This window comes from Bos grunniens, chromosome 8 (genome assembly GCF_055505025.1).
Source record: "Bos grunniens cultivar Pamir isolate PY7600 chromosome 8, Bosgru_T2T1.0, whole genome shotgun sequence".
NCBI classification, from domain to species: Eukaryota; Metazoa; Chordata; class Mammalia; order Artiodactyla; family Bovidae; genus Bos; species Bos grunniens.
In genome coordinates this window covers 69,810,626-69,822,795 of record NC_141172.1, presented here as the reverse complement: position 1 = coordinate 69,822,795, position 12,170 = coordinate 69,810,626, and the positions used below count along the sequence as shown (strand labels likewise).

The 12,170-nt window shown below is 49.4% G+C and overlaps 1 protein-coding gene across 1 annotated transcript in view; it reads left to right on the top strand.

Annotated features, from left to right (window-relative positions):
• LOC147367371 (liprin-alpha-1-like) overlaps positions 1–12,170 on the top strand; it is a 35,633-nt gene that overhangs the window by 18,524 nt on the left and 4,939 nt on the right. The window contains exons 5-10 of the mRNA XM_086416288.1: positions 197–400; positions 2,316–2,462; positions 3,854–3,988; positions 5,178–5,261; positions 6,976–7,199; positions 9,016–9,247. Of these exons, the coding sequence (XP_086272414.1) occupies positions 197–400; positions 2,316–2,462; positions 3,854–3,988; positions 5,178–5,261; positions 6,976–7,199; positions 9,016–9,247 (1,026 nt within the window). The remainder of the gene's footprint in view (positions 1–196; positions 401–2,315; positions 2,463–3,853; positions 3,989–5,177; positions 5,262–6,975; positions 7,200–9,015; positions 9,248–12,170) is intronic.

Genomic DNA, 12,170 nt, shown 5'->3' with positions numbered 1-12,170 from the left:
CTGGTTCTCGTCTTACCATCCAGTCTGTGCGGGGCTGTTGGGACCTGTCACCAAAGCACCATGTAGTTCTGTGCGACTGTGAGGGTCGTGTGAGCTCCAGAGCACAGAAGGCAGTTTTGACCTCACCGGTTGCCCGGAAGTGCTGTGTTCCCTCCCTCCCAAAACAAGGCTGTCTAAGGCTTCCTTTCCCCCTTAGAGAACCCGCGACGGCTCTCTGGCTCGGGTGATCCAGCTCCAGGAAATCATAAACAACCAGTTGCGAGATCAGAGCCAGATGAAGGAGCTCCTGGCAGCCCTCTCTGCGCAGGTGACAGACCTGGAGGAGGACTTGGACACGGCCAGGAAGGATCTCCTCAGGTCCGAGGAAGTAAACGTGAAACTACAGCGGGACGTCCGAGAAGTGAGTGACGGTGGACGTGTTTGTTGTCCTGAGGTGGAATGTGGGTCCCTTGTTCTCCCGGTGGTCTCAGCCTTGGGATGGCTGCGTGAGCAAGAGCAGAGCTCTGGCGAGACCACGGCTGGTGGCCTCCCTGCCTCTGCGTCGAGGTCTCGGGGTAGAAGAGGCCTGGTCCAGACGGTCCATTGCAGTGGACCAACATAAGGGCAGCCCTAGCGCTGTGCTGCACCCTGGGTGTGGACTGCTCATTTCTACAAGTTCTAGGGGGCCTAGTGTGTTCCTTTTTAAAAATTCATTCATCCGTTCATTCATTGATTTGAGTATAGTTGCTTTACACTGCTGTGTCAATTTCTGCTGTACAGCAAAGTGAATCAATCATATATATATATATATATGTACACACACATATCTCCGTCTTTTTTAGATTTCCTACCCATTAACTTCACCACAGAGCACTGAGTAGAGCTCCCTGTGCTGTACAGTAGGCCCTTACTCACTGTTGACTTTATGCACAGTATCAGTAGTGTATTGTCAACCCCAGTCTCCCAGTTCATCCCCCTACCTGCCTGTTGAATGTATTCCCGATGATGCTGAAATTTCCTTCTGATTCACTCAGGCGAGTCTGGTGACGTCTGTGGAGCCCGTTCTCTCGGAGAGATGGGAGCATGCTGTGTGGGCTCTGCTGAGGCAGCTTGCCTGGCCATCTTCTTTAGTTTTCTAAGGTTCTGCTCCTTGAAGGGATGTGTGACAGTGACACCGGTGGTCAGACAAGACGAGTGGCCTTTGCTCACCCTCAGATCCTCAGGCCCGTGCTGTGTAACCATGTAGAATCATGATGTTTCTGGTGGTCATGTCTGCGGGTGTCATGATTTATGAGAAACTACCTAACAGTCAGTGTGAAAACAGAAGTGTGCTGGGAGCTCAGGCCTCCTCCTGTGAGCCTCAGCTTTCCTTTGTACACAGGCAGACAGTGCCCACCCTGCCCCACCCCTCTACCGTGAGACCGTCTCAGAGAGAACCCCTCCAACATGTGTTCCAGCAGGTGTACTTGTTTAGTAGCTTGGTGTGAGTAATTCTGTGTGAGAACTCAAAACAGAAGTATTTGCACATATTTGTATAACCTGTTCACATTACTCTGGCAATAGGAGGAGATTAGGTGGCAGAGTTTAATATGTAGAGAATTCTGGAAAAAGCGTTTTTAAGACCTTTCACTTTTAATGTTAGGACAACACTGGTTACTTAGTGACTACGGAGGGACCTGAAATGGATTTTGAGCTGGCAGGCGGGAGTTGCACCAGCAGCAAGTTCTGGTCCTGGTGTGAGCATTTCAGACATGTGGTGTAACTCTGCTTTAGAAGAACTAGGCTTGAGCAGGCTGCTTCCAGTTGTGTTACACTTTGACTTCTGTTTCCACTCACTGATATTCTTACTTTAATTTTGAGGAAATTGCATGAGATTTTTTCCAACTTTTGCCCGAGGAAATGAGCCTCAGAGCTCCCTGTTGGATCTGTTGAAGGTCCCTCCGTGTTCTGGGTCAAGCCCACCTGTATGGTGTAGGAGACAGAGGTCCTCATTTCATGCCAGATCCCTTCCGTCCTGGAATTCTTGCAATGACAGGGTAGTTTAGTGTACTTTTTGTTTGCTGTTTGGGTTTATTATGTAGAAAAGAAGCTTGGTAAATCGAGTGGCGAGACAGACATTAAGACAGATGGGTGCCATCGTGGCAAATGTGACATTTGAGGTAGGCGCGTTTTTGCTCACGTCTAAGAAAACTGCCATGTCTAGGAGTTTAATTTTGAGGATGCTAATTTTATGTTTGATTTGAAACTTAGGATTTAGTCCAGCTTTTTTACTCTTAAGTGTGCTGGAGTATTCCACAATAATGACTTACTTTTCTCCTCTGTAATGCCCGGTGTAGGCCATGGCCCAGAAGGAGGATGTGGAGAAGAGAATCACGACACTTGAGAAATGCTACCTCGCCGCACAGCGCGAAGCCTCCTCTGTGCATGACCTTGATGATAAACCTGAAAAGGAAATCGCAAATAAGGATTCTCTGCATCGACAGGTAATGGCCTTTACTGACCTGTGTCTGACTTTTATAGTAGTGAATACTGAAGAAGGAAGGTAAAGACCTTTTCATGTGACTCCCATGTTGGAAATCAAGTCCCAGTGTAAAGTTCTTATGACCCGAAAATACTGTGTTCAAAAGTGTGGATGTACATCATGATAAATCAACTGTACTGAAAGGAAATCCAATGTTTAAAAATTGAGGGTGACTGCAACTTACAGGTTTGAATGATTTGGGATTTGGTTTAACCATGTTGTGGAATTCCACTCCTGACGCTTTTGTTTTACTTGAATCTGTTGACTTGTTAGCATTTTTTCTGAAAGAGCAGAGAGCAGCAGGGAACTTCATGGCAGCTGGCTGCCTGTTGGGAACTGGGGTCAAAAGGCAGGGTTAGAGCTCCAGTCTGATTAGGGTTGGTACTTCCTATGGTTGGGTGAGCTTTACTCGCTCCTGTTCCCATGTCATCTCAGATAATCAGGACTTACCCAGGAAAACCAAATCTGGCTTCTCCAAAACAAAGTGAGTCAATCTGGTGTGTGACAAAGTGTATCATTGGCCCCACCACAAAAATAGAATACTGGAAAGCCATTGAAATTTATGATGTGGAACGCTAATTAAGAACATTACGATATACAAAATAATGGCTGTAAAAGGCAGATCAGAAAATACTACGTACCATATGCTTTTGTTTTCTGAGGGTTTTAAAGCATATCATATTGTTTATGTATGTACATAGAGTAATACATACAGAGAAAACATAAGAAAGCTGCTTAGAAACAAATGCTAACCTCTCAGGAACCCGAGCGTATAGATAATTTAATTTTTTTTCCTTTTCGAAAAAGAATCTGTCTAAATGTTCTACATTGAAAGTTTTTCAGAGTAAGAAGATCTGTTAAAAGAATAATCGTGCATTTACAAATATTAGTTGACTGGCATTTCACCAGGCACACTCTGATCAGATCTTTGTTTCAGAGGAGATGAAAGCCATGTTTTGGCTTACAAGCCCGCGGCCATCTGCGGTCGGTAGGGTTCCCTTCAAATGATGATTCTGGTGATGTTTTAAGAAGGGTCAGTACTGAACCCTTATTCCCTTAACTTGTCAATAAGAATGAATACACTTCTACAGATAACTGATCTTCTTTAATATATAAGAACTTTTTTTTTTTAAGACTTCTTTGGGGACATTTAGGAAAAGCAAATACTCTGGCAGGAGGTGTTCTGCCCACTGAGACCAAGCCCAGGAACACTGAGAGAAAAATTACCGTGACGCAGCTCGCGAAACAGAACTAATCCAGTAGAGACGTGCATTTAGGTTTTGTCTCAGCTTACTAAAAACAGCAGAGGCTACACCACTTGGCCTGTTTGGATGCTCTGCTCTCCCTTTGTAGGAGGAGGATGAAAACCGACCATTGCAGGAGCACCTGGAGCTGGAGGAGCAGAAGCTGCAGCAGACGCTGCTGAGGGCGGAGACGCTGCCTGAAGTGGAGGCTGAGCTGGCTCAGCTGGTGGCCGCGCTCTCCAAGGTGCTGCTCTGGGTCCCTGGGGGGCGGGCGGGGGAGGGTCTGTTCCATGCTGTCCCGCCGTGCCCCTCCCCGTGCTGCTCAGTCCACAAAGGAGCGCAGACGCGGGGGCGTGCTGCCCGGCTGGGATGGGAGCGCGCCCTGAGTGTCAGACAGTCCCCGCTCCCGTGTCATCGTTCCGTTGATTTCCCTCCAGTTTTGTCCCCTGTTCTGTGTGTCCCCAGGATACTTCAGCTCCGAGTCACTGCTGCTCAGAGTTCAGTCAGCAACTCAAAGCCTAGCAGGATAGAGAGCTAGAAAAATCCCATTCTCGTTTAAGAGATGGCCAAAATAGCTCTGTAATGAACACAGTTTTGTCTTTATTCATACATTGTTGAGTAAGTCACAGCGGGGCACGGTGCAGACCCGGGGCCCCACTCCCAGCTTGCAGTCCCCGGGAGCCCGCGGCTGAGAGGCGTCCCGGAGACGTGGCGCTGCTGGGGGCATGGTCCCCATACCCAGCCAGCCACCCCGTCCCTCTGATGGGAAAGGTGTGGCCCCGCACTGTTGGTGGGTACTGGCTGGGCATGGAGAGGTGGGCCCGTGCGGGCGCGGCTGTCCGGAGCGTTGCCCGGAGCTCAGTGAGCGGCTGAGGGGCCGGCCAGTCGCGGGAGGCCGGTGGTGTCGGGTGCTCGCAAACCCAACCAGAGCAGGGTCACTAACAGCCGCCAGGGGGCACCCTTCTGCCTGTGATCTTCCTCTCAAGGGTTGGTTTCTTCTCTCCCCTGACATCTCTGCTGTCTGTCCTGGGTCGTCCTTGTAGTCTGAACTTTGGTCTTCCGGAAGCTCTGTCACTAAGGAGGCTAAACTGTTGGAACTTATCTCCCAGCTTAGGAAGGTAGAACGTGTGTTCTTGTGAGTCCCGTGCTTGCCACTGCCCTGCCCGCGCTGGCTCACCACAGACAGTCTGAGGAGGGGGTGCAGCGGCGGCGGGTGTGGGGCCCGGGGCGGGGACGAGCACGTCTCCTCTCACGAGCCGGTCACCAGCACCCTCCGTCACCCACGTGTCACACGCGAAGCCGCGCTGGCTGCTTGAGCAGGCGTGCGGGCGTGCCCCCCACGAACCCGGGGCCAGTGGTCTGCACAGAGCATAGCCCGCTTGCATCAGGACAGGGTCGTTGCGAGAGGAGCTGACGCTGTTCTTGGCCGACAGGTGGAAGAGAGACACCGTAACATCAAGGAGAGGCTGCGCCAGATGCAGGCCCAACTGGAGGAGAGGAACAAGGAGCTGCTGTGGGTGCGTGTGTTGATGGGGAGGCGGCGTCTGGGCCAGAGATGCGGCTTGGGCAGGGGCCGCTGCTCCCGTCTTTGCCATCGAGTGTGTGTGTGTAGCCCTGTCTGCTGATCCAGGCACCCAACCTCGGGAGCAGGGCCAGATGTGGTCGCCCGTAGGTGGTGGGCAGGGGGTCCCCACGTTCAAAGAGGCTGCTTGTTGCTCTGAACAGCCAGGCGGGGGAGCTGCTCGGGATACAGTTGGACCTTATGAGTGCCCCTCAGACAAACCTGAGGGTGCCAGCCCGAGGCTCATTGGTGCCCAGGTGTGGAGGTGTTTGCCTCGGACGTGTCGCTGGAGTCCCACATGCCCGACTGCTGGTCCAGACATGGTGTGTGTGTGTGGGATGGCTGCTCCTAGGCAGGAGGAGAACCGTAGTTCCGTTGTGACAGAAGGCCCGTCAGGAATGGGCGATGGTGGGGGCTCACATCAGAGAGTCCTGAGAGAGGTTTCCCAGAAGGGTTGGCCACATGGCGATACAGACCATTCAGGAAATGGAGTGGGGATCCCAGGTCCAGCCTCAAGTGTCAGTACTGTCCCCACCATACCTGTGTTCTTGGGGCTGACTGCAGAGCCTCACACGCGGGCTCCCAGGAGGCTGTGGTTCTGACTCCCATCATGAGACCTGCAGTGAGGCTCCCTCCCTGCTTAGGCAGAGAGGTCAAGTTCTCACAATCAGGGATGCACTTCCTTACTTTCAGAACTGCTACTCAGAGGCTGTTGAGATTGGGATGCTGTTTATGACTAAGCCAATTCAAAGTCAAGTTTTGTTTTGCTTTAAAAATATTGGAATGCCGATGCCTTATTGGGGAAGCTGTGACAGGTTTTATTTCCGTGGGCTCAAAAAGGGGTGGCCGAGCCCTGGGGAGGGGTCGTGACAAAGACAGAGGGTGAGGGTACTGGCCACGGGGGATAGGGAGCTGGCAGGCCAGCACCTCGAGGCTGCCCCTCGGTTGCTTTGAAGTCATGTCTGGGAAATCAAGGCAGGACCTGGGTGAGAGTGGGGCAGTGGGGGGAGACTTGTGGAGAGAAGGGTGTGAGGTGTGAGAGCGGGAGGGCGGCACGGGGCCCAGCAGGCACTCTCCCGTGCGTCTCAGATGACAGAGCCGCCCTCGCGCTGTGAGGGGCCATCCCCAGAACAGCCCGAGGGCCTGTGCCCCGAGAGGAGAGCCGCAGAGGGGCTGGCCCTCCCGTCCCCTGGCTGCCCCTGCTCGCTCCTGTCTGTGCGTGTTCAGACTAGCCTGGGAAACGGAGGGCTGGGAACCCGCGAGGACGGCACTCCCCGGTGAACTAGTACCAGTGATGACCGCTGAGGGGGACCCAGCGGCTGTGGAGCTGAAGGATTTTTTTCTAATTTTCCTTCAGCCTGGCTGACGGAAGCATGGATGTATTTTTTTAATGTTCGGTTTTTGTCTCTGACTCCATCAGCCCACCCTTGTGAATAACCTCATAGGATTGCCTTCCGTCCACACTAAGACCTGAGTGTCACCGGGCCATCTAGGAACTGGATTCTCCTCCTGCCCGTTTCTTCAGTTCTGCTTGCTTAAGAGATGGCAGTGTCTCATAAGCATGGCCCATTTGTCCAAAGTCAGGGCTTCCATGTAAAATTGTGTTCAGTTCCTGACAGACTTGAGCTGCCCAGAATGTCGCTGACGAGACGTGGTCCTCTCGTGCCCAGGTGCAGCCCCTGAAGGATCAGGACCGGGAGCACGGGCGGCAAGCCAGCGTGCTAGCCAATGTGGCCCAGGCGTTCGAGAGTGACGAAGGCACGTCTGACGGCGAAGGCGACGGGGTCACCCTCTTCAGCTCGGCCGCTCTGCTGTCGCCCAGCGGGCAGGCCGATGCCGAGACTCTGGCCGTGATGATTCAGGAGCAGCTGGACAAGATCAACGAAGAGATCCGGTGGGTGTGCCTGAGCCCAACTCCCCGGAAACTCAGTTTCTCTGAAGAGCTGTCTTCTGCTTAGAGAAGTCTGAGTGTTCCATAGTAAGAAAACTGACTTCAGGTCTGCTTCAAGAAGTTTCCATTCTGAGATTGCCCTTGATTATAGAGCTCCGTCAGCCAGGGCATTCTGTCCAACGGGTGGTGTCAGCACTCTGTGGAGGGTCGTTGTGGGGTGTCCCCCCCTCAGCTCGGGGCCCCAAGGTGGGTGAGGTGCCGAGGTGGTGTCCCCTGCGGCCCGTGCACCCTCTGGCACTGAGGGTTCGTCCTCATGTGTCCCTCGGAGCCTCCCACGTTCTGGTGAAAAGCCACCTGGAACAGAAAAGCTGGGGTTCTGGGGTTGGCAAATTCCCACTCAGATCTGCATTTCCTTTTTAACTTAATACAGTGTGAAGATTGGCTTGTTGTAAGATAGTGATATGTTACTGTATGTCACTCTCAGGACATGTGTTTGAGTTTTTCTCATCTCATCAGTATATATAAAATGTTTTCTTTAGACACAGTCTTGGCAGTTCTAACAGTTTACAAAACAGGATAGAACCCAAAGGCCCGCCTCGTGGTGAGCAGGGGGCCTTGGGTCTGGGTGCAGCCGGGTGGCTGGGGGCCCTGAGGCCTGCCTGGTGCCACACCCGCGCACCTGTGCCTCCTGTCCCGAGTCCACGTTCAGAGTGGCCGCAGGCCGGTGGCCCTGCACAGGGCCTGGCAGAGCTGCTGCTCAGATTGTTCTCGTCCCGTCAGCCCTGGCCGAGGTGCCCGTTCCTGCCGGTCGAGTGCGGGGGGCTCGGGCAAAAGGCAGGGGTGAACGCCACAACCAGCAAACACAGATGTGCTACCTGCACTTTTGACGCCGAGACAGACTGCTTTATGGGCCGTGTTTGAGCACAGACAAGCTCAGAAAGACTGTCTTTTGCATCCCCATAGGAAATTTGGAATGGTTATATATTAATATTTTTATTTTTACAGCAAGTTGTCAGGTAAAAGTGATTTTTCCTTATGCAACAAGTTGACTTGATGTAAATGGTAAATTCTGTCCATCAACTTGTCAACACTGAAAAACTTTCAAGATGTATAAGTAGAAGTGAAACTGGAGAGTTTACTACCTGTAAGGATCTTGTATTTTAATTTGAAAAGCATTTTATTTGCATAATCATGTATTTAACCTGTATATAAAATCATCCACGACACATTAGGGGAGAAGAGCAGTAACTGAATTCTAGGTTAATGCAGCACATTGACATGAATCCAGAAACTCACACAAAGCTGGCGGAGAACTTCAAGTGATGCGTTTGTACATATACAACCTTAAAAAAAAATTTAAAAGATCACCTCAGCACTTCATCTGGTCTGGAGACTCGTGTTTAGAAACTCTAGCTTGCTCGTGAATCGCTGTTTTGGTTATACAGAGTTCCTGATTCCCAATGGAAAAGACTTGAGGCACTGACATGCATCTCTGCCCTGAGAGCAGGGAAGGTAAAGGTTGTCAACTTCAGGTATCTCCTTACACGGAGAGAGTCGCCACCCAGACCCCATCAGAATGGTAGAGTAAATAGGTCAAATCAAACGTGAATGATCAGGGGCCACTTTGTAAGACTCAATGATAAATTATTCTAAGTTTGAGACTATTCCAAAGAGGGAAAGTTGAACCTTTTTGCTGAGATGTTAATTGAGCAACTGTTCGTGGAATTTGCTAATCGTGACACAGAATGCAAGCCCAAATTTGTTGTCCAGACACATTCCTCTGCTGACAAAGGCAGGTGATGATTTTCTTCTATTTTAGGTTGATCCAAGAAAAGAAGGAGAACACGGAGCAGCGGGCCGAGGGGATTGAGAGCAGGGTGGGCACGGGGAGCTCAAGCAACCTTCGTCGTTTTAAATCCTTGAACTCCCTCAACCTGAATGCCACCTCCTCGCATGCTGGCTCCTGCCCGCCCAGCAGAGGGTGCTCCAAGCCCCGAAGGAGGCGGCACAGCCTGGCGCGGAAGGTAGACAAGCTGGGCATCATGACTCTGGTATGTGTCGGCCTCCTCCCTGCCGCGTCCCTCCCCGAGCACACTACTTTTCTTTTGTTTGTTTGTTTTTTCTCTTTTTACCCAGAAGAAAGTCAGGTACATTTGCTACGCTCAGAGGTCTAAGATTTTTAAAACTGCCTAGTCTTTCATCGGGCTTCCCTAGCGGCTCAGACGGTGAAACATCTGTCTGCAATGCAGGAGACCCGGGTTCGATCCCTGGGTTGGGAAGATGCCCTGGAGAAGGAAATGGCAGCCCACTCCAGTATTCTTGCCTGGAAAATCCCATGGACCGCGGACCCTGGTAGGCCACTGTCCATGGGGTCGCAAAGAGTCGGACACAACTGAGCGAAATCATTCCATAATCGCACAGCGACAAATTAGTCTTGATATTTGGACCACCATTCCATAATCGCACAGCGACAAATTAGTCTTGATATTTGGACCACAGGCTTAGCACGTCATCATGAACTCAGCTAGAGCCTGCCTCTGTAACGCTGGGCCTGGCCTGTGCTGGACACAGCAGCTGCAGGAAGTTGCTGTTCTCAGGGAGCAGACCGCTTCGTGAGAGTAACCGTAGGCAGCTCTCACTGCACGTGGAAACCGGGCGGCACATTTCCCTCTGGGGATGCCTGGCTACAGGGTGCAGGGCATGCAGCGGGAACCAAACCAAGAATCTACACTGGTCTGCTTGCTGATGGGCCTGGCCGCGCGCTCAGGCCAGCTCTGCGTGTGAAACCAGGTTAAAAGCCCGGTGCCCCAGGGCCCCAGGGAAGAGGTCGGGCTTCTTCACTCTTCCGAGTCTGAAAACAGGATGACGACCTAGGGCTTTTGGTGACAGAGTGTGCAGCTCTAAAGCACGTGTTCCAGCTTTCTTCCATGTTTAGCTTAGGTTTTGGGAGTGCATTGCTGTTTACCCCATGAAATCATGTTTACAGCACTCTGCTTTGTCACTGCACTTGTATTATCCCTTTTTTTGTTGTTACCACCCATTTCATGTTAGCTGCATTGTTAGTCAGCATATAATTAAATTAACTGTGAATCATTTTAGCGGCATGTGAAGTGGTAACTAGTCCATTTTGTGGTCTTTGGAGACACTGTTTTTCTAATTTGCATCTTTGGCTAAGTAGTTGATATTTAAAATTCTTTGACGATTTCTCTGTGGTTTCATGCTTGATTTCCTTCCGAGTATTTGTAGAAGAACAGTTCTGTATATTTTGTCCTGTTGTTGGAGTTCTCTGACGGTGTGTCTGCTTTCATCATTGGTTTTGATTTCCTGGCTCATCCTGTTGTCTGCTTAGTGGTTGTCAATCCAGACCCCAGCTTCCCACCACTGCCCCCCTCGCCCCCCAGGCTGTAGTTTACCCATCCATCTCCCCTTCCCCGTCCTCCCACCTGCTCTGGTCATAGCAGTGTTGTGGGTGCACTTAGTCGGGTTTGTGCTTTGTCTTCATGTCTCATTAAATGGTGTTTTCCCCCCAGAGCAGTAAGTTTGAATTAGCCTATCACTATGCATTTACAAGCATAATGTAGATGGATCCTCAACTACATATCATGTGTAATTCATAAATGAGATTATCCTTACCTATAGAAATGATCTTCTTAAGTGTAGAATTAATGGACTTTTGACACAATATCCTTTCTATTTTGGTGCTTGTATTTAAGACTATAAATCTCATCAGCTTTTGCACAGTTAATGTTTCTACTAGACTCTTTAAAAAACTATCTTCTATGGTGAATAAAATGTAAAGACTGCACCTGCTATTATGCTAGCTTCCATTCTTACATATTTTCACAGGGAACCTACTTTAATAAATTTATTTTGAGAAATTTTACATCAAATTCTAGGTAAGCGTTTTACATTAATATCCAATAGGTGGTTAGATTTGTTCAGTGTTAACATAGGTATTATGGTAACTTCCTCATCAGTTAAATCACTATTTTAAAGTATAACATCTTTTTTATTAAGAGAAACTAACTTATAGAGAAGTTTGGCTGAGAATAGACAACTGTTAAGGCCCTTTATTGTAGAGAATGCTGTGCTTTAATAAATCATGATGTTGTAATAGAACTGTATCTTCCTGAGTAATAATTTATAGTGTTTCTCTAGTAAATCTTGAATAGCTTATTTCACTTCTGTGGTCAAAAAAAATGTTCTGTTTCTAGTTACACGTTGTCTAAATCTTCATCTCACTTCTATGTTTGCCATCGTTTTGGCTATACTGTGTTTGTCTATGCCGATTCTTGAAGTTTTAGCTTCAAAGTCACAATACATCTGGTTTCTCTTCCTTTCTTTGCATGCATCTATCAGCCTAGTGATTTAAGGAAGCATTGTTGAAAGGTAAACTATTTAGTAATTTAGCATGCCTTTGTTTCTCTGTGAAGTATTAGAGAGTCCTTATCATTTTATGTGAATGAACACTGTGTGGTTATGTACTGGTGAAGAACTGACATTTTAATGGAAGTAATGAAACTCACCCACCACTTAAAATATGTTGATGGTTCTGTTGGAAATAGGTCATTCGTTGGGACGATTGTAACAGTTTGCCTCTATCCCACTTGTTTGCCTTCTAATCATCTCATGCTTATTTATAGTAGACATAGTATTATTTATTATTTTTAAAATTTTCTTTACTTATTTTTTTGGCCATGCTGCACAGCTTATGGGATCTTAGTTCCCCAACCAGGGATCAGACCGGTGTCCCGGCAGTGAAAGTGCCAAGTCCTAATGTCTGGACTACCATGGAATCTCCGCTTAGAGTTTTTTTAAAACAAATGACTGACTCAGAGCCATAGATGTTAGATTTGGAGGAAGCCAATTTAATGATGGTGGGTAGCAGTGTGCAGGAGACTCTGTGCGCCAGGCACCGTGTCAGATGCTTTCCGAGTCTGTCATCTAATCCCGTAGACACCCAGGTGAGGTCCA